Genomic DNA, 24,784 nt, shown 5'->3' with positions numbered 1-24,784 from the left:
CCTTCCACGTTGAGGGGTAGGGCTGTGTGGGCCGCTCATGAGTGGCTCCTGCACCTGGGTACCCTCAAAACCCTTGCCATGCTCCAGCTTAATTACTTTTGGCAGGGCATGGCAAGGGATGTGGACGATCTGTTGCAGTCTTGTACCCAGTGTGCACAACGGAAGCCGCCAGCGAAGGGAGCCAGCCCACCGCTCCAGTCTATTTTGGTCACCCGGATTAATGAGCTTGTCGCCCTTGATATTTTGGGACCGTTTCCTTCCACACCGAGGGGTAATAAGTACCTGCTGGTTGGCGTGGAATACTTCACGCGATGGCCTATGGCTTGGCCCCTCGCCAACCAGTCCGCAGCAGCCATTGCGGAGGCTTTTGTTCAGGGCTATGTCCTCGACAAGGGCGCTCCGGAACGGTTGTTGACCGATCAGGGAAAGAATTTCACTAGTGCCCTTTTACATGAGGTGTGCGGGCTTCTGGGTACGAAAAAATTCGTACCTCGCCGTACCACCCACATACGGATGGGATGGTTGAACGCCTGCATAGGACTCTTACGTCCATGCTATCCCACCAGGTATCTGAGTCCCAAACCGATTGGGATCTACAGATCCCGGGAGTCCTGGCAGCATACAGGATGGCTCCTCATGCGGCGACCGGATTCTCGCCAATTTTTTTTAATGTATGGCCGCGAAGTTGACCCGCCTGTCGCGACTTAGCTGACAATTGCCGCACCTCACGCTAAATCCAAACTGGCAGACCATGTTAAGTTTAACATCCTCCGGTTGACTGAGGCACGGCAGGCGGCCATGCAAAACTCTGACTCTCGACAGAAGCAGAATGAGAGATTGCGATCGCACTGGTCACACACGCACGAGTGGCACCCGGGCGACAGAGCATGGCTGCACTGCCCCCAGGTGCCATTGGCCACCTCGTCTAAGTTGTTGCGACCATGGAGGGGCCCCGTGGAAATTGTGCAGGTTATGCAGCCTCAATGTGTGCGCATTAAATGGGGGAAGCGTCGGTGGTTCGTGCACCCTTCACGGTTGAAGCCGTTCTTTGCTCCGCACGCTTCCTCTCATGACTATGGCCGAACATGTGGGGGGTTCACGGACTCCTGGAGGGCGGGGTCGCCGTCAGCCTTTGATCCGCTACTAACTTTTCCGTCTTCAGGGGCCCAAGGACTGACGCCCTCTCGGCTGCCAGCTTCCTCCGAGGCGGGCGGCGCTGGCTCGTCTGGGAAGCTGGACGACCGTGCACCTGCACATTCGACACCTGCCACCGACTCTACCGGGTCGGGCCTTTGTGACGGGCCCGCTGCATGGACACGCGCCAAGACGCGCCGGTTGTTATAAGTTGCTTTCCGCGCGTGTTCCGCTGCTGGAGGACTCGCTCATTTTTTTTGTGTGTGTGTGTATAATTCTTTGTGCGTGGGGATGGGGAACCACGTTCTGTACATATGTTGCGTTGGGGGCAGTGGGTATTTATAGGGGACCGTCGGTTGTTGTTACGCTTGTTCTTGTTATCGTTGTTGTTGTTACGAGGCACACGCGTGTTGACTGTGTTACTTCTTTATTCTGGGGTTTTAAGGAATTGTTGCAGCCGGGACGGCTGCGAGCTGTACGGGGGGGGGGGGGGGGGGGTGATGTAGGGGTTATTACGGGAGAAACGGCAGACAAGAAACACAGGGGTGTCGGTACCCGCACACACGGGTGGCCACACCGACGTCCGCACCCATTAACCACTGGGATCCCCCATAACCCCGCCCCTCCGAGGGGATCGCTATAAAAGGCGGGGAGCCAGAGAGCTCGGGGCCAGTTCGACACGAAGCTGACCAGTGAAGACTGAAGAGTCGGAGATTAGGCCCTGGGACTCCCCGGTCTCGCTGCCCTTGTCAGGGCCGAGCTGGGAAAGCCAGCGGCGCGGCCCAAGAGCTTCCGGACCTCTGCTCTTGTAAGGGCAGGGCCGGCTTACCTGGTGCCCAGATCTGTGCTTACCAGGGCCAGATCAAGATAGCCTCCCGTAGCCCAGTAGAGGAGGACTGGGGAGCAGGACAGAGGGCGTAGTACTAGGGTGGTTTCCCAGATAGTACGGGTGAAGGGGCCGTTACCCCTTCAACTATTGTGTCTGTCCCTGGTTTAATAAAAAGAGTGTGCCTCAACTCCGGCATCCGCATCCCTGCTACTCACTACACCTATATAAAAAGACACCTGTTCACAGAAGCAATCAATCAATCAGATTCTAATTTCCCCACCGTGGCCAAGACCAAAGAGCTCTCCAAGGATGTCAGGGACAATATTGTAGACCTACACAAGGCTGGAATGGGCGACAAGACCATCGCCAAGCAGCTTGGTGAGAAGGTGACAACAGTTGGTGCGATTATTTGCAAATGGAAGAAACACAAAAGAACTGTCAATCTCCCTTGGCCAGGGGCTCCATGCAAGATCTCACCTCGTGGAGTTGCAATGATCATAAGAACGGTGAGGAATCAGCCCAGAACTACACGGCAGGATCTTGTCAATGATCTCAAGGCAGCTGGGACCATAGTCACCAAGAAAACAGCTGGTAACACACTACGCCGCGAAGGACTGAAATCCTGCAGTGCCCGCAAGGTCCCCCTGCTCAAAAAAGCACGTCTGAAGTTTGCCAATGAACATCTGAATGATTCAGAGGACAACTGGGTGAAAGTGTTGTGGTCAGATGATACCAAAATGGAGCTCTTTGGCATCAACTCAACTCGCCGTGTTTGGAGGAGGAGTAATGTTGCCTATGACCCCAAGAACACCATCCCCACCATCAAAAATGGAGGTGGAAACATTATGCTTTGGGGGTGTTTTTCTGCTAAGGGGACAGGACAACTTCACTGCATCAAAGGGACGATGGACGGGGCAATGTACCGTCAAATCTTGGGTAAGAACCTCCTTCCCTCAGCCAGGGCATTGAAAATGGGCTGTGGATGGGTATTCCAGCATGACAATGACCCAAAACACAGGTCCTGCAGTGGCCTAGCCAGTCTCCAGACCTTAATCCCATAGAAAATATGTGGAGGGAGCTGAAGGTCTGAGTTGCCAAACGTCAGCCTAGAAACCTTAAGGACTTAGAGAAGATCTGCAAAGAGGAGTAGGACAAAATCCCTCCTGAGATGTGTGCAAACCTGGTGGCCAACTACAAGAAACGTCTGACCTCTGTGATTGCCAACAAGGGTTTTGCCACCAAGTACTAAGTCATGTTTTGCAGAGGGGTCAAATACTTATTTCCCTCATTAAAATGCAAATAAATTTATAACATTTTTGACATGTGTTTTTCTGGATTTTGTTATTGTTATTCTGTCTCCCATTGTTCAAATAAACCTACCATTAAGATTATAGACTGATCATTTCTTTGTCAGTGGGCAAACGTGCAAAATCAGCAGGGGATCAAATACTTTTTCCCCCTCACTGTATACGTTTAGTTTTACCTCATACGAAGTGGCCTTCAATCTTGTGGAGCTATGAAAGGCGCTCGATAAATGAAGATTATTGTTATTGTTTTAAATTCCTACAGATTCTAAGAACACAGGATGAGATGTTACTATCATTTGTGCAAGCACTTCCAAGAGTTAATGAACAGTGAGCCTGGTGAAATTTGGGGAGCGCATCTACAGTAGTGTACCTTTGGTTCCTAGGGTGTTTCGGCCTTTCACACTATACACCCTCCCCAAAGGCGGCCAGCGACAGGGTGATCAATCCTACACTTGCGTCCCATTCCCAATTAGTCATAGGAGTTGCCTTGTTATTGATAGCCAACATCCCATGGGACTATGCATGGCAGTGGCGTCCTCCTCCCTGAGTCAAGCATTGTTGACCGCATACCTCCTGGCCCTCTCACTTCGGGACCCAGCTGGGGTCTTTCCTCTTCATCCAGAACCACTGACTGCTGCCTTCTGCCTTCTGCCGCCTCCGATACAGCCTTTTGCCTCTTGCACTCCAAAGCTTTCTGCCCCGTACTCATAGATGATGTCCCCCATCCTCTCCAACTTCTTCTCCACTGTGCCTCGAAGTTTCTCGAGGGTCAAGGTAAGGTCAGTATTCACTGTTTCCCACAACTTCTTGTCACTGGCGCCAGGCCACTTCACATACGGTCTGTGCCCTGGTAGTCTCCTCTCGACTGCAGGTCTGGGAGGCTGGGTGAGTTCCACTCCTGTTGTTGGTTCCACCTCAGTTGTTACTTCAGTGCTTGAGTTTACGTCCTCCATGACAGTGGTACTGATGCACTGCAAACTATGGTTTGCGTCCAGTTGCTGTGCTTCATTCGACTGATTTGATCGCTTTCGCAGAAAGTAATCAATGCGAGGCCTCTGTCTCTCTTTACCCAAACACCCCTTCTTCCCCTGGTGGATCCTCAACCCATGGTGTGATGTAACTTTCCTCCAACCACAGACACATACCTGCATCTGTTTGTGGCCTGCTGTTGCAGCGGAACTTGTGACAGTTGCTGTGGTGTTCTCTTGTGCTGTGCTCTCATTACTCATAGTCGTTTCCGGTCCAGTCATTACCATGTTGTCAGCCGATGAGTCATCTTCCGCCCCCGCTCTCGCAGACTCTAGGGGTATTCTCGTATGTTGACTTTCTGTAGCTAAAGCGGGTGTTTCCAACATACTGCGAAGCATGGGAAACTACAGAAATGGGAAGCTAACCCATGACTGTCCCAATGGAGTCTATTCCCTCCTGTCAGCCGTCTCTCCGTGCCGCCACAAGGACTTTCCCCTGTTGTCAGCTGATCTTTCTCAGCAGTCACTGGACAAGTCCAGATATTCAGATTCCAAGAACACAGGATGAGATGTTACTATCCTTTGTGCAAGCACTTCCAAGAGTTCATGAACAGTGAGCCTGGTGAAATTTGTGTAGTCTTACAAAGTATGCTACATACATGCATCAAATTAGATTTTGCACACATTCCTAGAGGTCATTTAGGAACATTCAGCAATGTATTTAGAAATTGCATCTAGTACTTACCGACATATGTGTTCCAGAAATCATTCTGGAAAAAAAACACGTTTCATAAGCATTGTGATTACTAAAGAACTGTAAATTATGGTAAGTTCAAAGCGTTAAGTGCTGGAGTACAATACGATTCTTAACCCAACATATATCTTCATAAGCAAGATAGTACACGCAAACTTTGCCCATCGTGGGGGTTTCCAAACGTGGGTATAACCATTCGCACTAAATCTATTGAGGTACAATTCGCCGATTGCTCCCCTGTGACTCCACCATTCACGTGTGTTAGTTATCCATAAATATATTTGTTTCATGGCCACGTAGGCTGTTTCATGAGCTCAACGGAGTTAATGCATTGGCCAGAAAAGTGTCCTGGTACTCTTGATTGCCAGGTTTTCTGAATGAAGCAGATGAGCTGGAAAATACCTCTGAAGTGCTGCCCTGTGGTTAAAACGTGCATAGGTTTCGGTGTGGAAAATATACAATGTAGAAGTGTGTTCATGCTAGAATATGAATGTAATTTAATCTGCATTGCCATGTCGGTACTCTATGTATTGGAAGTGTTGTCCTTGGCCTAGTTTTGGCTTTGTGGGCCCTTTGTGCACATGCAGCATGCACACGTAATTATGCAGACACACATTTAGTTTTGTATAAGGGTTACATACCGCGAGTTCCTTATTTTTAAAGATTTCCATTGCCTCCTCAATGCTGCATCGTTCCTCGTTGCATTCTCTCTCCAGGTTTGCTGCTCGCAACTCCTCGAAAGCGCTGTTAGCCCGACGCAAACGCGACAGAACTTGTCCAGCATCCTGTTTTTCCAAAAACACTTCTCCCAACAAGAGGCAACCGTCAGGCAAAGTGTTCGCACTCAGCGACTCTGCATACAGCAACTTTGCATCTCCACCACTGCCCTCACCTACGCTCCCTCAGACCCGCTCACCCGCCTGTCCCGGGCAGGAGGTTCAGCCAACACCCACACGGCGACGGCGTGAGGGTTGAGGTCCCGTTGACGGCTGGAGCGGCAGCGGCGAGATATCTTCACTCTTGGTTCCTGGCACCAACCCCCTTGCTCATACACACACTCCCACTTATATCCCCCTGCTCATCCCAAGTCCTCACGTGCTTCTACTTAAGCTGCCGCCAGGCCGGTGCCAGTTGTCACATTAATCTCTTATCATCATCCCCCATCTCCCGTCCAGGCACCAACCTCCGTTCACAGCGTAACACCTGTTCGACCTCGGTTGCACCCGCTTCTCCCCTTAATTACTGGAGGTTTGTCTGTGCAAACCTCATGTTGCAACACGCACACCTGTTTGCCCTCCGTTACACCCGCTTAACTGTGCGCACCGCGTGTTTCTCTCCTCTACACATGTTTGACCATTGGCCTTGCCTTATTAGTGTACACTATTATTTAATTACTCCTACCAGGTGTTGTTCGTCTGCTCGGGGCGTTGGGTTGCCGCCCACCAAGCAGCTGGATATGAGAAAAGATTTTTCTAATAAACAATACTTTTCTATAAATTGTTTTGTTGTTTTTACATTTTTTTTAATATAGTGATTCTTTCAACGTGAATTGCCTAATAAAGATATCAATTTAAGTTCATATTAGAATCCGCTGCAACACAGTCTGATTTGTGCCTCAGGGAGGTCTCGGCCGGCTGTGAAGGCTTCCGAGTGAGAGATATCCCTTCCTTTTCATTATGATTAGCTTAGCATTTTAGCCACGTCGATTAAGACCCATTCAGGGCGGTGAAAAGGTCCGCCTATTGCTGTAATCACCATGTCACAACGCTAGGTTGCACTGTGCAAATATAGCAGGTGACGGCCTACACGGTCTCGGTGTAAATAGCAATAGCGATGGCAACAGGTGCAGCAAACGAATTGGGAACAAATACGGTGGAGTCAATCCTAAATATTCCATTTGAAAGGATGAAAGGGTTGTGTAGTGTAGACTTGAGGGTCATGAGGACAGCATTTGATTGCTTTGTTTTATGTCGTATTGTTTATAAATGCCTACCGTTGGTAGATAAGACAGTTATATCACTGTCATGGGAATGCCAATAACATGAGGTTTTTCTTAATTAGAACACCATATTTTCAGACGTCACTCACAACAGCCGCACCCACTGGTGGAGCCAGTGGGGGGTGGGGGTGCGGTGGCACGTGCCCTCCCAATGATCCGATCGAAATCCCTAATTTCAGTGACTCAGAATTGTGCGCAGTTGCGTATACAGTACACTCGCCCCCCTGCCTGAAAATCTTGGCTCCGCCATTCGCCCCACCTAGTGGAAATGTCACGAGCCGCCACTGACTACTACTTCAATTCTGCCACACTGCTGTAACCTTGCTGTGATATTTGTTATCAAATCGAATACAATTGTAACGTGCCTCCAAATGTACTGACTTTTGATATCAAACTTTGCAAATCTGCCGACCATTTCAATGGTGTAAAATAAATCAGAACACTGCTGATTGTGAGTAACTGTGACAGACATTGTTTATGCCGTAAACAAAACAATACCCCCCCCAGTCACGACACATTGCATTTATGAAGCATTGAAAGGGAATGCCCTTCCTCATTGCATGCAACATTAATGAACGTGAAGTGTTGACTCACCTGCGCACAGGGTCATCGGGATAATGCTGCCAATGAGGAGCACGAAAGTGGCTGAGGACAGCGCCATGGTCTCCCAGCCGTTCGGAGTCACCTCCTACAGGAAACACAACTCATGCTCGCGAAGCCTCTCCATAAATGAAGCAACTACATTTCGGAGGGAATATAAACCACGTGGATAAAATTTAATCACCCACAACTTGGCACCTGCGGTAAGATATTGTTGCTAATCAGGTTTCAAATACGTATTTCTGTTCACGTTAAAATGTGAGCAAACAAGTGTTTGAACGTGACAATGCTCTGGATCACGGTTTACTTGGCAGAGTAGCGCAGTTGCAATACTCGTGCCTTACAGTAAGAAGGGACCTGGGTTCGATCCTCGACTGTTGGTAGTTTATATGTTCTCCCACCTGTTATGCACGGCCAAACATCACCAATGCTGAAATATTACCTGCACATTTCTCATTTGGGATCAGACAAAGTGGCAACATCACCCCCTATTGCGAAAACTTGGCAGAGCCCTCCTGAAAAAAAGAGTCTTGAGACTCGGTGAGGGTTTCCTGGGTAAAACAAGCAGAACTATACTATTATTATAATCAATGTTATTCTCTATTAAAAGTTAATATACAAGCATCTGCGTACATGAGAAAATATAAAACGGAAAACACAAATCCTCACGTGATAATGATTCCTGTCCCATGGAAGTGGATCGAATGCGAGAAGGCTGAAATACCGTGACGAGACAGTGTCACATACTCAGATCGACAATTGCACCACGTTTGTCACGTGACACCACACCCCCAAATGCCCTGTAAAAAAATTGGCTAAACCACCGCAGTTGTGATCCAAAATTGGTCATAGTACAAGGTTCGTTGAGTCTGTGCGGACAAGCAACAGTTGGCATTGATGTATGAACATGGTTATCAGGTGGATGATATCGATCGGCCTCGGTTAGACCATCTACTTAAACATACAATGTTATAGTTTTCTCAGGGACAGTAAATATTCATACTTGTGTCTCCGTTCCTTCTAACTGGGGGTTGTGTGCCGATGGTCTCTTGCAGGAGTTAAATTATGATGCACCATCTGTGCGAGGTTATTGTTACTGTAATAGTTAAGCCACGGGAAATGTGTGTTTGATTTATTGGCATTGACAATGACCTTGGAGGGTTAACGTTTTGGGTTTGATAAGCAATGTTTACCACCTCCCCCGTGATGTCCGTCACAACTGCTGCGGTGACCTGCTGAGGTCATTTCTCGTAAACGCTCGAGCGGCAGAGCTCCACGCTGGCAACAATTGTGCAGTACCTCGTGAAAAGAAGCTCCTGGGTTCGATTCCCGATTAGGGTGGTGTGGTTTTTTTTCTGCGTGAAATTTGTTTGCGGGATTTTTTTTCCAGCAGGTTTGTATGTTCTCCTCTTGGTCAGGTTGCCTCACGTAACAAAAAAAACCCTAAATGTTAACGATATTGGGCATACACCTCAATGCTGGAAATTGCCTACAAATCTCTCAATTGAGATTACGCACAGCAGCAGCAACATCGCCCCCTGGGTGAAAAAAAATTTATGGGACACTTGAGACTCAGTAGAGCTTTACTAGATAAACAAGAGTAATACAACGTATTATAGACCATCTAGACTCTAGAGTTAAGACAGTGCGATGCAGGTTCTAAGGCTTTCCTGGGTAAACAAGTCATCTTACCTATAAACGTCATTTTTTGTCTGTCTGTCCATCTGTCCATCTGTATCTGTGTGCACGCAACTTGCAAAGGATTTGGCTCGCGAACCGTGGGGTTTATGTTTTTAAAAAGTTGCCGGGTACCACACCGTAAGCCCCATGGTGAACCAGCACTATTCCGTTTTCCCATCCGTCAAATTTAAAGTAGTTAAATGAGCAATTTAGTGATATTTTCCATTACTTAATTATTTCCTCGCGTCGCTCAAGCTGCCTGGGGGTTGCCCCTAGCAACGCACACACGTCATCGGTGAGGGGGGGGGGGATTTCTCATTCGCGTTCAAAATGCAAAGAAATACACAACGCTGAGCTAAATTAATCAAAGTGTCATTCATGTCTGCTTGTCCCCCCCCCCACCCCAATGTGTGCACTTTCTACTATAGGGTCGGTAGATACTAATATTATACCGCTTAGTATTATTGTAGCGCAGGCTGGGGGATGGTGGGGGGTGGGGGATAGCGGCCCAGCCTGCCAAGGTGCCACCTCGGCCGGCTGGGTAATTTCTCATTCGCGTTCAAAATGCAAAAAAAATACACAACGCTAAGCTAAATTAATCAGTGTCATGTCCTCTTGTCCTCCCCCCCCAATGTGTGCACTTACTACTATAGGGTCGGTAGATACTAATATTGTAGCGCTTAGTATTATTGTAGCGCAGGCTGGGGGGTGGTGGGGGGTGGGGGATAGCGGCCCAGCCTGCCAAGTTGCCACCTCAGCCGGCTGGGTAATCTAGGCGAGGCCGGGGGCTCTGCACGGGACTAGGCCTCACCACGCCACTCTGTCACGTGTTATAGAGTCGATATATACTGCTATAGAGTCAACATGTACTACTGTAGCGAAAGCAGGTAACACCACAGTCAGTATGCACTGCTGTAGTGAAAGCAGGTACCACCACAGTATGCACTGCTGTAATCATAGCAGGTACCACCACAGTCAGTATGCACTGCTGTTATAATAGCAGGTACCACCACAGTCAGTATGCACTGCTGTAATCATAGCAGGTACCACTACAGTCAGTATGCGCTGCTGTAATCATAGCAGGTGTAAAGGTGTTGCGGGAGGGCAAACAAACACACAGGGTGTGGTTATGCCCGCACGCGAAAGGATGCTTACATCCACGTCCGCACCGATTAGCCTGGGGGGCTAATACGGCACTGGGATCCCCCACGGCCCCACCCCTCGGTGGGGGAGTTGCTATATAAGGCGGTGAGCCGGAGGGCTCGGGGTTTCAGTGTTTAGCTTAAACCAGCGAAGAAAGAAGACTGGCTAGATAGGCCCTGGGACTCCCCTGGATTGCTGTCCTTCTCAGGACCGACCAGGGCAAGCCAGTGGCGTGGCCCTGAGAGCCCAGGCCGATGTTCTTCTAAGAGCCGGTCTGGGGACTCAGGGTGCTGTAATCCCAGCTTGACCAGAGCTGGGTTAGCTAGCCTACCCTAGCCCTGTAGTGGTGGACCTGGGAGTAGGCTAGCCGCGACAGAGATTGTGTGGTTCTCCCTGTTAGACAGGTGAAGGGGCCGATACCCCTTCAAGTGTTGTATGTCTCAGCCTGTAATATACAACTGTAGTTCAATAAATAAGTGTGCCTCCGACTACGTCGTCCAAGTCTCCTTGAACCTACTACACAGGTACCACCACAATCAGGATGCACTGCTGTAATCATAGCAGGTACACGCACATGTACCCCACCACATAAAAAGAACGCAGAGGCGTGCACGCGCGCGCCCCTGCAGGCGCATATTTCCCTCACAATGGATGGCGCTAATCAAGATGGCATTATGAATATGCGCGTACACCTCCGTGGGTTAAACCCTAATCTGCTTGCAAACAATGGCTAATGCTAATGTAAACTGAAAAGAAACGGCCGCTGTATGAATATCTACAGGTGCTTCCCCATCGGCCAGTGTTACGGCCCTCGGAGGACCCGGCAGCGTAGTGCAAACACGCGGTGCAAACTCGCTGCGTAAAGCGCGCTGTGTAAACACGCACGCGAGCGCAAGCACGTGCAAACGACGGCGGCCGTGTGTGCTGCAGTACACGTGCCTCACGTGTATGCTCAAATCACTCACACCACCCCCATGCTGCAGCCCTGCGCTCACACACATGCCAGGCACACCGTCTCTCCACACAGACGCGCCATATACAGAGTTTATTAGTGGTGCCAATACTCATTGCCCAGAGAAGGAATATTTCACGAGGAGAGCCTTGCGTAACTCTGCCTATGAAGTTGGAAGGAGAAGGACGAGAGAAGACTTGCCCAATCACTGTCTCGCAGCAGCACTCGCTGGCATCACACGGATGCTGTGAGCGGCTTGAACAGGCCAGACAGCAGGCAGGGAGTGGGTCGTGACAGCCCGGAGGTTGTAAACAACTGCCCCAATCGTCCCGGGGCTCCCACCTTTAGACTCTAAACTTCAAAGGCTCGGGGGGGCGTCGCGTCGCGCAGCTAATCACGCACCTACCTTTCGATTTACAACTGATGCCCCGCCCTCACCTGGAAAGTCCGTTACGCCTCCACCCATCATTTTCTTAGTTCGAGCCTTCGTTTTTTTGCTCTTTTCGCCCCTTACCCATTGTTCTCCTGTGCCCAGTAGTTTGAGCCTTCGGTTTTGCTCTTTACGCCTAATATTCCACCCTCCGTCCTCCCCCCAATATTGTGCATAACTCGTTGCGGTTGACCCAGGGAACCTTTTCTTTTCGTGTCCATTCAATTTTAAGCCAATTTAGGGGCACCGCAATGTAACCTGTCCTGTGGGGGTCGGCCAATCTCCTGGCACCGGGAAACCATGGGACTCTAACCCTAGGGGCCTTTCGGATTAAAACCCGATGTGCCAGGCAACCCCCGGCCAGGACACTACGTGGGTGTGCTGCGTGCGGGTGTGTGTTTAGTGCGGGGGGCGGGAGGGAGTCACGGCGCTTGCGGAGTTGCTCCGCGGTCATGTCACCACAGTCCCACCACAGTTAGTATGCACTGCTGTAATCATAGCAGGGACCACCACTATGCACTGCTCTAATCATAGCAGGTAACACCACAGTCAGTACGCACTGCTGTTATCATAGAAATTACCACCAGTCAGTATGCACTGCTATAATCATAGCAGGTTCCACCACAAAATGCACTGCTGTAATCATAGCAGGTATCACCACAGTATGCACTGCTGTAATCATAGCAGGTTCCACCACAATATGCACTGCTGTAATCATAGCAGGTTCCACCACAATATGCACTGCTGTAATCATAGCAGGTTCCACCACAATATGCACTGCTGTAATTATAGCAGGTTCCACCACAATATGCACTGCTGTAATCATAGCAGGTTCCACCACAATATGCACTGCTGTAATCATAGCAGGTTCCGCCACAATATGCACTGCTGTAATCATAGCAGGTTCCACCACAATATGCACTGCTGTAATCATAGCAGGTTCCACCACAATATGCACTGCTGTAATCATAGCAGGTACCACCACAGTATGCACTGCTGTAATCATAACAGGTTCCACCACAATATGCACTGCTGTAATCATAGCAGGTTCCACCACAAAATGCACTGCTGTAATCATAGCAGGTTCCACCACAATATGCACTGCTGTAATCATAGCAGGTTCCACCACAATATGCACTGCTGTAATCATAGCAGGTTCCACCACAATATGCACTGCTGTAATCATAGCAGGTTCCACCACAATATGCACTGCTGTAATTATAGCAGGTTCCACCACAATATGCACTGCTTTAATCATAGCAGGTTCCACCACAATATGCACTGTTGTAATCATAGCAGGTTCCACCACAATATGCACTGCTGTAATCATAGCAGGTTCCACCACAATATGCACTGCTGTAATCATAGCAGGTCCCAGCAGTCAGTATATACCACTGTACAGTCAGTACATACTGTTATAGAGTGAATAGTTACTACTATAGTCAGTGGATACTACTATAGAGTCGGCAGATACTATACAGTTAGTCGTTACGACTATATAGTCGGTAGATACTACTGTAGGCCCAGTAAATACTACTACGCAATCAGTAGCTACTACTGGCTCAGTAGATACTACGGTACAGTCAGTAGCTACTACTGGCCCAGTAGATACTATGGTACAGTCAGTAGCTACTACTGGCCCAGTAGATACTACGGTACAGTCAGTAGCTACTTCTGGCTCAGTAGATACTACAGTACAGTCAGTAGCTACTACTGGCTCAGTAGATACTACAGTACAGTCAGTAGCTACTACTGGCCCAGTAGATACTACAGTACAGTCAGTAGCTACTACTGGATCAGTAGATACTACAGTACAGTCAGTAGCTACTACTGGCTCAGTAGATACTACAGTACAGTCAGTAGCTACTACTGGCCCAGTAGATACTATGGTACAGTCAGTAGCTACTTCTGGCTCAGTAGTAACTACGGTACAGTCAGTAGCTACTACTGGCTCAGTAGATACTACAGTACAGTCAGTAGCTACTACTGGCCCAGTAGATACTACGGTACAGTCAGTAGCTACTACTGGCTCAGTAGATACTACGGTACAGTCAATAGATACTACTGGCTCAGTAGATACTACGGTACAGTCAGTAGATACTACTGGCTCAGTAGATACTACGGTACAGTCAGTAGATACTACTACAGAGTCAATAGATACTTCTACGGGGAGGAATTCCACCTATCTGTTAGAGTTTTTAACAGACGAGACAAGAAGTCACAGCTTCTCGAGACGCTGGCCTTCCTCAAGAGATGCCGAGATAACAAGGTAATACCCATCGCTTTCACACTCACATCCGCTGCTGTGTCCTCACCGAACTCTAAACAGATCTTATTTAAAGCTAGCCTATCACTAATCTCGGAGGGAATAAGGTTACTCCGATCTGAACTCGATAATTTAGACAATACTCTCTTACAAACACATTTAATGTTAACACAAAACATGTCACCTTCCGATTGGAACCACGTTGATAACATGACTTCTGCTTCTGCTGACTCAATGTCAGCCAAATGCAAAGCTAACCTGATTTCTAAATTCAACCTCCTATCTAAGAAGAAACCAGAGCCACACATCGCAAAGCTGGATGTTAACAAGACCGTGATTAATCAGAGTAACATGCCAATTTCTGACAATCTAAAAACGGTACTGGCCAAAGGACTAAATTTCGTCGTCACCCCTAAATATATACCAGTAGAGGATATGATTTCTCAGATTGATGTAGCCCTCAGAGGCATAGGACACATCCATGCGGATGTAGCAAGAGCTGAAATAGCTACTATTCTTAAGAATGCTAAGAAACCCACTATTAACATCAGCAAAAACGAACGCTCTGAACTCGCGGACCTAAAAAAGAGAGATGATATAGTCATCCTCTCGGCAGACAAGGGCAATGCCACGGTCATCATGGATAAAGATTCATACAACAACAAAATCCTGGACCTTCTTAATGATGGGAGTTACTCCAAAATTAAAAACGATCCCACTAAAAGCCTAACGACAAAAACCAACAGTATCATCACGAGTTCGACTTCCCTAATCGAACCAAGCAAACGTCCCTCTCTAAAACCATCGGCGGCTAGACCTCCCAGACTCTATGGTCTTCCCAAAATCCATAAAGAAGGCACCCCGCTACGACCCATCGTGTCGACGATAAACTCTATGTACAAACTAGCCCGTTTTCTATCAGATACTCTGCTCCCCTTCACAGGCAAGACCTCTTCGGCAGTACTCAACTCAATCCAATTAGTCTCTATGGTTAAGGACATGGTACTATCTCCTGATGACATCCTCGTCAGCTTTGATGTAGTATCTTTGTTCACCAAAGTCCCAGTACCGGACACCCTAACAATAATTGAGAACTTAGTCCAACATGGATTGAATTCTGATGTACCTGCGCTGGTTAGGCATTGCCTCACCAACACCTATTTTACCTGGAATGGCATCTTCTATAAACAGAATGAGGGTACCCCTATGGGCTCCCCCTTGTCACCAGTTATAGCCAACATGTTCATGGAAAAGTTTGAATCAGACGCCATCCAGACATCCACCCTGCGTCCTTCCCTGTGGAAGAGATATGTGGATGACACTTTCGTCATCTGGCCACATGGCCTCCCAGCATTGAACCACTTCTTGGACCACATCAATTCTAGACACCCATCCATCAGATTCACCATGGAAGTGGAGAAAGACGGTAAACTACCATTCTTGGATATTCTGTTTGAGAGGAGGCCTGACGGATCCTTGGGACATTCTGTCTACAGGAAAGCCACCAACACAGATTCCTACTTGAAACCGGATTCCCACCACCACCCATCTCAAAAGAATTCTCTCATCAAAACGCTATACCACAGAGCCCATGGCATTTATGACCAACACCACCTGGCCGGTGAATTAAGACATGTACATGGGGCCCTCAGGATGAACGGATACTCTGACCGCACTATCCGCCAAGCTGTGTCTCCCACCACACAGAAACAGCCACATGAAACTCCGACCAAAACTATCACGTTACCATACATAGCAGGCGTGACCAAAAAGATCTCAAAAATTCTAAAGAAACATAAGATCCAAGTCCGATTCAGTACAGTGCATAAAATCCGTGATCTGATTCCATCTGTGAAGGATGTCGTTCCTGACTTACAGTATCCTGGAGTCTACAAATTGAGTTGCATTTGTGGTGATTGCTACATTGGAGAAACGAAACGTCATGTTTCTGATCGTGTCCGCGAGCACAAGTCAGATCTGAAACACGGCAGAACTGGTTCTTCGGCCGTTGCCGATCATTGCTACAACTCGGTGGGCTCTCATGAAATTGTCTTTTCCGAGACCAAGGTTCTCTGCAAACCTCCTGGCTACCATCAAATGTTTGTACACGAAGCCATACAAATATACAAACACAGACATAATTTCAACCGTGATGATGGTTACAAACTGAGTAATCAATGGAAAGACGTGATTAACCATGCAAAAAAGATTTAACTACACTTAGTTGGCCAATCTTATTTGACAGACAACTATTACAGGTTTACCATGTTTAGTTGTTGTCTCCTTGTCACAGATTGAGTCACAAACCGTACCTCTCCATAACAAAGGCTCACCCTCTTAAGCCTCACCTTACCATATGGCCCTTTCCCCCCCCCCCTCTCCAAACATTATATAAACGGAGTGATAGCTTCTGCAATCTCTCATTTACTTGATACAGCTGTCGTGGCTGTGACGGTTCCACCTGAAGACGGAAGCTTATGGTTGCCTCCGAAACGTCGTGATTTTTATTTTATTTTACTTTTATTAATTTTAATGTTTTACCTACGTGACTTTACCGAAAAAAACCTAAGAATATCAATAGATACTACTTCCTCTGTTGTATTTAGGGTGTGTAGGTATATATACCTACGAGGGGTAAAGATATTTTTTGAGGGGGGAGGGTCCACAATTTTCGGAAACCTTTTACATCAACTATTTACCCCACCACTCACCTTCTCCACTCACCCTTACTACTCACCCTCACCACTCACCCTCACCACTCACCACACATCCTGACCACTCACCATTCTTCTTCACTACTCACCCTCACCACTCACCACTCACGCTCACCACTCACCCTCAACACTCACCCTCACCACTCTTCTTCACTACTCACCCTCACCACTCACCACTCTTCTTCACTACTCACCCTCACCACTCACCCTCACCATTCACACTCACCACTCATCCTCACTACTCACCACTCACCCTCACCACTCACCATCACTGTGGTGGTGGTACCTGCTATGTAGATACTACGGTACAATCAGTAGATACTACTACAGAGTTAATAGATACTACTTCCTCTGTTGTATGTAGGGTGTGTAGGTATATATACCTACGAGGGGTAAAGATATTTTTTGAGGGGGGAGTCCACAATTTTCGGAAACCTTTTACATCAACTATTTACCCCACACTTTCTACAACTTTTTGGACTTGTGCAAGCCTCTTATATATTTGTTGGTGGAGAAATGTACAAACGGCCTACTGGGCTTTGACAATACCTTAATATCTGTGTATATATATGTAAGGTTTTTAAGAAATATATTTTTCACCCGGGCAACGCCGGGTACTTCTGCGAGTATACTATAAACGCGTGTTTCCGACGTACTCAGAGGAAATCCCCCAAGGCTTTAAGAGGGGATAGCACGCAATAGTCTGCACAGACCGGTTCATAAATCCACATGAGTCTTCTCACCTGGCTAGACTCCAGTTGATATATTTAGTCAATTCCTCGTATTCCGAATGAGATGCGTGCATCCTGCTGGGTTCATTTCAGTCGAATCTTTGTAATGAAAAGTAGAAGGCCTCAAATGAATGTATTTTACATCAACACAGCCCCTCGCACTGACAGAAAAAACAATGCTGTCCGATTCGGTAAAAAAAATCTCCCAAGCAATCGAGCGGTGAGGGGGCAAAAGTGCAGGGAGAAGGCGCGACAAACCGAACGAAGGTAAATTACTGGAACAGCAATGGCACTGCGCTCAGGTCGTCGCAGCCTTAAATAAGTACCCGGTATGGTGTGGAAATACCAGCACTGGGGAGACAAAGGCAGCCGGGCCTGGTGTTTGTCACACGACTCCCCGTCCGCTGTGTGGGCCTTAAAAAGGTGTAGTGGTGTTAACTACTCGCTGTTCGCAAACTGTGAGAGCAGATCGTAAACAAGGTTTTCCCGCTCAATCAAACGGTCAGGGTCAAATGGGGTGAGGTAGGATCCAAACCCAGATTGGGAAGGACCAATCAGAGGGTCCCACAAGGTGGCCGGAGATTGGACAACCTGGCCACGAACAGATATAAAAGCCAGAGCGCTGAGAGCTCTGGAGGAGTTCTGCTACACGAAGACCCAAGTCGGCCGAAGACATCTAGGACCCTGGACCAAGCCCTCCAGCCCTTATCAGGGCTAGGGCTCAGAGTAACCAGTGGTCGGGGAGAGATCCCCTAGGTCCAGCCAGGGGACGCTGGGAGAGCAGGGAGATTAGATAGCCTGCAGGGTCCGGAGGCTTGTACCTTCTGAGGGTAACGGGTGAGGGGACCATATACCCCTTAGTGTGATAGGGACTGTGTATTAAGATAATAAACAGTGTGTGCCATAAAGAAGTCCAGAAGTCCGTCCTTACAACACTACATTGGCGTCAGAAGATGGAAACAAGACGAACGAACCGCACGTGAAGTCCCGACGACGCAAGCTCCGACTCACCTGTAGGGGCTGAGAGCGGCGCTGAAGACGCTGGCGTGCCGACAGCCGCCCCACCACCAACGGTGCAGCCGATCGCCGCGAGCGACGGCATCCAGGCTGCTCATGCCCGTCTCGCCCAGCTACTGCATGCTGCAGCAGCCATCCTCGAGGAGATTACCTTGGGGGCTGCGGGCGGAGCGGAGGGACTAACGGCAGACATTGCCGCCATCACAAACCCGGAAGAAGTCGACTTTCCCGCCGATGGGTCACGTGGTTCCGCCGGAAGCGGAAGCCACGTGCATGCTGGGAACTCCGGCGGCCAATCACGACACACCGCGTCATCAGAGCGCGACGCTGCCTCTGCAGGACCCTCCAGCAACGCCACGTCATCACGGCTGCGACGCTGTACAGTACATGTCATGGACCAGGCGATCGCCGCGTTCGGGACCGAGTCCGACCTGGACGAAGACGACGACACAGCTGCTCTACAGCAATGCCTGCCCGTCTTCCGTGAATTCTTGTCCACAGGGGGCGACTGGGCGGCATTTGAGCGTCGCTTCCTCAGCCACCAGGAGATGGTGGGTTGGTCAGATGCACAGGCTCTTCGTGCACTACCAGCCACCTTGGACGACGACTCTCTCGCTGCGCTTATCTCCATTCGCAAGCGACAAAGAGTGACACTACAAGCAGCACTTCGGCGGCTGTCCGATGTCTACGGACCTCCCTCTGCCACACGCCACCAGTTTTACGAGAGGCGATGCAAGCCAAGAGAATTGCCATTGGCGTTCCGCACCGCATTACTCGCCATGGCAAGAGCAGCTTACCCCCTAATTGACGATAAAGCCATCGACGCTCTCGTCCTACAGAAGCTGGTGGAGATGGCGCGGGGACTGCGCCTTGTCATCCAAGCCGTGGATGATGAAGACATGTGCTCATTGCGAGCTGCCTGGAGCATCCATGCTCACTTGATGCTCGACCAGGACGAGCCCATCACCATATCGGCTACGACAACAGGGCCTGCCAGCAGGGACAACGATTGCTCTCCAGATCGGGTCTTCTCAACGTCCAGGGCGACAGGCCGGCGATCACCGGATCGCACCAGACGCCGCGACAATCAGGAGCGGGGACGGGCCTTCCCCCGCAGCGACGTGACGTGCTTCAACTGTGGCCGCCGAGGCCATGTCTCTTCCGACTGCCGTGCACCTCGTCGGCGCTCCTCCGGATCCCGAGACCGGGACTACAGGGCTTCCAGAGCACCGCGGCATAAACAGGCGAGTCGCAGCACCCCTCACGCTCGGCCCTCACTCATACCTTACACACCACAACGCTCCGTTGACTTTGCTCGGGATTCGGCGTATGACGCACGGTGTTCGGGCGACTCTTCACGGCCACTCCGACCTGGGCAGTGGTCAGAACTGGCCCATAGAGTGGTCGCAGCGATGGCGGGTTCCTCCGTGGTTGTTGGTTCCATCGAGGGTATAGAGTTTCGTGTGCTTGTCGATACCGGTGCATCTGCCACTATAATTTCCGATTTGATTTATAACATACTGCCGGTGCGATGTCGACCATTGCAAAAGGTCTCTGTTCCGTGTTTTGCCGCAAATGGAAGTTCTCTGGGAATTATAGGGCAAATTCGGGTGCAAATTGCAATTGGTGATATTAAATTGGCGGGTCCTGTTTTGGTCTCTTCTTTCCTCGCGGTGCCGTGCCTCCTGGGAACTGATTTTCTTGCCAAAATGCGCATTAAAATCATCATCGACCAGGGATGTATTGAACTCCCGTCGGGCCGCCGGATGGCATTTTTACCCGGAGCCATGCATTCACGGACGGCCAATGCCTCCGTGCAGGCTTTTGCGGCCTGCGCTGTACGCATTCCGCCAGGGGCACAAATGCTTGTACCCTTGCGGTTAAAGAAACCGCTCGCTCCCAACGCCTCGCTAAATGGTATTCTGTTGGGGCCCTCCAACACAGCAGTTAAGAACCTATCATTGGTGGCCGCACAGACTCTCGTAGTGGGCGACAGGGAGCCATTTTTACAAGTTTTAAATGTTGGTCTGTCCGAAACCGTCATTCCACAGGGGACAGTGCTCGCTCATGCGACAGTGGCGCCTCTGGGGACCGACGTTGTTGCACATGTATCTGACAGTCGGCAGCCTCGCCCTCCTCCTACGTTAGATGAGGGATGGATTGACGCTCTTTGTGCGGATGCCGGCGATTTATCCGGCTCACAGCAGAGTAAATTGCGGGCTCTTTTGCGGGAATTCTCGGATGTGTTCAGCAAATCAGAATTTGATATTGGCTGCACCAAGCTGCTGCATCACCACATTGATACTGGTGACGCTGCCCCTATCCGCCAAAACCCGTTTCGGCTCAGCCCGGCGGAGAAACAGCATGTCAAATGGGCAGTTGAAGACATGCTGGCGGCTGATATCATTTCTCCTTCAACCAGCCCCTGGGGTGCTCTGATAGTGCTGGTCAAAAAGCACGATGGCAGTCTTCGATTCTGTGTCGATTTTCGGCACCTAAATAAAATTTCCGTGGCTGACGCCTATCCTCTTCCACGTATGGATGAGTTATTGGATGCTCTGGCAGGGGCGCGTTATTTTTCCACTTTGGACCTTCTGTCGGGGTTTTGGCAACTTCCCCTCGACGAAGCGTCAAAACCAAAGACTGCTTTTCGGACATCACAGGGCCTTTTCGAGTTTAATAGATTGCCCATGGGACTCCACTCGGCCCCAGCAACGTTTCAGAGGCTCATGGAGCTGGTCCTGGCTGGGCTCCAGTGGGACTCATGTCTTATCTATCTTGACGACGTTGTTGTCTTTGGCCGCACGTTCAACGAGCACATTGAACGGTTGCGCGCTGTTTTCGAAAAGATGTGAGCTGCTAACCTCAAATTCAAACCGCAGAAGTGCCACCTTCTGCGTGAGTCTGTGCGCTATCTAGGCCACATAGTCAGCTGCTCGGGAATTTCCACAGACCCTGAAAAGACAAAATGTGTCAGCCAATGGCCTACCCCCACCTCTGTGAGGGATGTTCGCAGTTTTATCGGGTTTGCGTCATATTACCGACGCTTTGTGGCTGGTTTTGCTACAATCGCCAAGCCACTGCATGCTCTTACCTTAAAGTCTTAAAGTCACTTTATTGTCAAGTGTGTTACATGCATGACATACAACACAGATGAAATTACAGTCCTCTCTCTTGGTCCCACGGTGCAACCAAGCAATTAAAAAATTAATCACAATTAACAGACATAAATAAACAATAAACAATCGGCGATCAACACAAGATAAATAATCAAAAATGTAATAAACTTAAAATAAACAACAGTCAAGAATTTTTAAAATGTAAAATATTATTTAAATAAAGTATTTAAAGAAATAAGATATTTAAACCAGTGTGGTAGTGCGATGTAGTGCAATGTGCAGTTCAGAGATCAGGATGTACGAGTGAATGTGTGTGTGGGGGATGGGGTCAGGGGGCAAAGGGGGGTGGGTGGGCAGAGGGGGGGAGTGATGGTAGAGCAGGGAGGGAGTTGAGTCTCCTGACAGCCTGGTGAAAGAAACTGTCTTTGAGCCTGCTGGTCCTGGCTGGAAGACTCCGCAGTCTCCTCCCTGACGGCAGCAGGCTGAAGAGGCTGTGAGATGGGTGGGTGGGATCACCTGCAATCTTGATTGCTTTGCTGGTGATGCGGGTGTTATAAATGTCCAGAAGAGGCGGGAGAGAGACACCAATGATACGGCGAAAGGGGTCAAATTTCATTGGGGAGATGCTGAACAGGCCGCATTTGACTCCTTGCGGAATGCTCTCGTAGCAGCACCGCCCTTAGCTTACCCCGATTTTGCGAAACCATTTATTCTGGACACCGATGCCAGCAACACCGGAATTGGCGGGGTACTATCCCAAACCACAAATGGTGTTGAGAGGGTCGTTGCCTATGGAAGCAGGGTCTTGTCCCCGGCAGAGCAACGCTATTGCATGACCCGACGCGAGCTGCTGGCCATTGTTTATTTCATACAGCAATACAGGCCATACCTGTACGGTCAACAATTTACCGTTCGCTCAGATCACTCTGCGTTGCAATACGCTTTGCGCGTTGACCAACCATCTGGCCAGCTCTCCCGATGGCTTGAAGTCCTCCAGGACTACAATTTCATGGTGATTTACCGTAAGGGTACACAGCACAATAATGCTGACGCGCTATCTCGCCTTCCGCCAGAAAAAAAATGCGCATGCTTTACGGGTTCTGGCCGGTGCAAGCCGCAAATGGTACAGCCGGTTGCACCTCCTGAAACATTTTCTGCTGCGTTTCCCTCCGATTCTGTGCCGGGAGTGGACCACAAAAGTCCGCCAGCGAGTGACAACTTGCTGGGGATAACGTTGGATGAATGGGGTCGGCACCAAATGAACGACGCGTCATTGTTGCCTCTGCGTCGTCGCGCATGTGATACGTCCTCACGTTCGGGTAAACTGAACTCTTTTGCTATGCGGCGCGGTCTGCTCATGCATTGGGATGCTGATTCCTGCCAGTACAAAATTGTGGTGCCATCGGCTTTGCACAAAAGCGATTGTCGCACCTGGGTGTGCACAAAACCATGGGGTTGCTAAGATTGCAATTTTACTGGCCAGGCATGCTTCGCGACGTGACTGATATTTTAATTGGCTGCACCCAATGTGCGCAACGAAAACCACCAGCGAAGCCAGCATGCCCACCACTGCAGCCCATCTCGGTATCCCGTGTGAAGGAGGTGGTTGCTCTTGACATTTTGGGGCCTTTCCCTACTACGCCTCATGGTAATAGGTACCTTCTGGTTGGGGTTGAGTATTTTACAAGGTGGCCTATGGCCTGGGCCCTCCCCAACCAGTCGGCGGCGGCTGTTGTGGACGCCTTTGTTCAAGGCTATGTGTTGGACAAGGGCGTTCCAGAACGGCTTCTGACCGATCAGGGAAGATATTTTTCAGGTACCCTGTTGAGCGAGGTATGCCGCTTGTTGGGTACTAAAAAGGTGCGCACTTCGCCTTATCACCCTCAAACTGACGGCATGGTGGAGCGCCTGCACAGGACGCTCACCTCTATTCTATGCCATCAGGTTGATGAATCCCACCAAGACTGGGACTTGCAGAGTTCAGGTGTCCTCGCTGCTTACCGCATGGCACCACATGCAGCGACAGGGTTCTCCCCGTTTTTCCTAATGTATGGCAGGGGGGCCATTCCCCCCGCTGACGTTCGGCTTGAGATAGAGCAGCTTCCACGGTCATCGAAGCTCGCTGATCATTTACGCTTCAATCTCCGGAAGCTGTCTGAGGCACGTGATGCGGCGATTTAAAATTCCGCCTCCCGCCAGCGGGCCAATTCGAGCTTGCAAGCCCCTCGCACGTCCGTGCATCAGTGGGCTCCAGGTGATAAGGCATGGCTTCATTGCCCCCAGGTGCCGGTGTTTACATCGGCAAAGCTTTTTAAACCATGGCGAGGTCCGGTTGAGGTGGCCAAGATTGTGCGACCACAATGTATTAAAATCCGTTGGGGACGGCGTCGCTGGTTTGTGCACCCTTCTCGCTTGAAGCCATTTGTTGCTACGCGCGGCTCTGCGTCGAACTCACAACACGAGGGCCGGGCAGGGGATGTGTCCGACGAGCCAGATGTCGCCCCGTTGGTACCTAATCCATAGCGCAGACGTGTCATTCCTCCCGCAGATGATGCGGGACTGATGGAGTCGTGCGAGCCACGTTCTGCCGCTGGGAACCGGGGGGCGCCACGAGTCTCTGCAGAAAGGCCTCTGGACCCACCCAACATTTTTGTCAGGCTGCCTGACCCGCCAGACATTTTTGCCAGGCTGCCTCACTCGCCTGCGCCTAGAGTCTCCACAGAGAGGGCCCCTGCCCCTATCGACATTTTTGCCAGGCTGCCTGACCAGCCTGCAACCCGGAAGAGGGCACCCATCCCCTACGATGGGCCCGCGAAATATACGCGGGCTAAATCGCGTCGGTTTTCATGATTGGCCATCGTTTTTTTCTTCTGCGGCGGAACACTGCATGGGTTGTTGCATCGCGAATGTCGTTATTGGTGATTGTCTCTCACCGTGTACATATGTTGTGTTATTGGGGGGGTATTTATATTGGGGAACTTGTTGTTCTTGTTGTTATTGTGGTTCTTGTTGTTTTTTTGGCACACACATCGGTTCATTGATGGAAGGTTTTTCTCTTTGTAACAGCCGGGACGGCTGAGGCTTCCGAAGGGGGGAGTGATGTAGTGGTGTTAACTACTCGCTGTTCGCAAACTGTGAGAG

General features: G+C 49.7%; 1 protein-coding gene across 1 annotated transcript in view; it reads right to left on the bottom strand.

Moving 5' to 3' along the window:
• Positions 1 to 8,929, bottom strand: part of LOC133347935 (coagulation factor X-like) — a 66,925-nt gene extending 57,996 nt beyond the window's left edge. Inside the window, exons 1-5 of the mRNA XM_061560692.1 lie at positions 8,891 to 8,929; positions 8,261 to 8,306; positions 7,586 to 7,679; positions 5,634 to 5,794; positions 4,984 to 5,008 (exon numbers count right to left, since the gene is read on the bottom strand). Of these exons, the coding sequence (XP_061416676.1) occupies positions 4,984 to 5,008; positions 5,634 to 5,794; positions 7,586 to 7,652 (253 nt within the window). The 5' untranslated portion in view covers positions 7,653 to 7,679; positions 8,261 to 8,306; positions 8,891 to 8,929. The remainder of the gene's footprint in view (positions 1 to 4,983; positions 5,009 to 5,633; positions 5,795 to 7,585; positions 7,680 to 8,260; positions 8,307 to 8,890) is intronic.
• Between the last annotated feature and the right edge of the window lie 15,855 nt (positions 8,930 to 24,784).

The sequence above is a fragment of the Lethenteron reissneri genome, chromosome 26 (assembly GCF_015708825.2).
Source record: "Lethenteron reissneri isolate LAM-NWPU_2019-01 chromosome 26, ASM1570882v1, whole genome shotgun sequence".
In the NCBI taxonomy this organism is placed as follows: domain Eukaryota; kingdom Metazoa; phylum Chordata; class Hyperoartia; order Petromyzontiformes; family Petromyzontidae; genus Lethenteron; species Lethenteron reissneri.
This window is presented reverse-complemented; position numbering and strand designations above follow the sequence as displayed.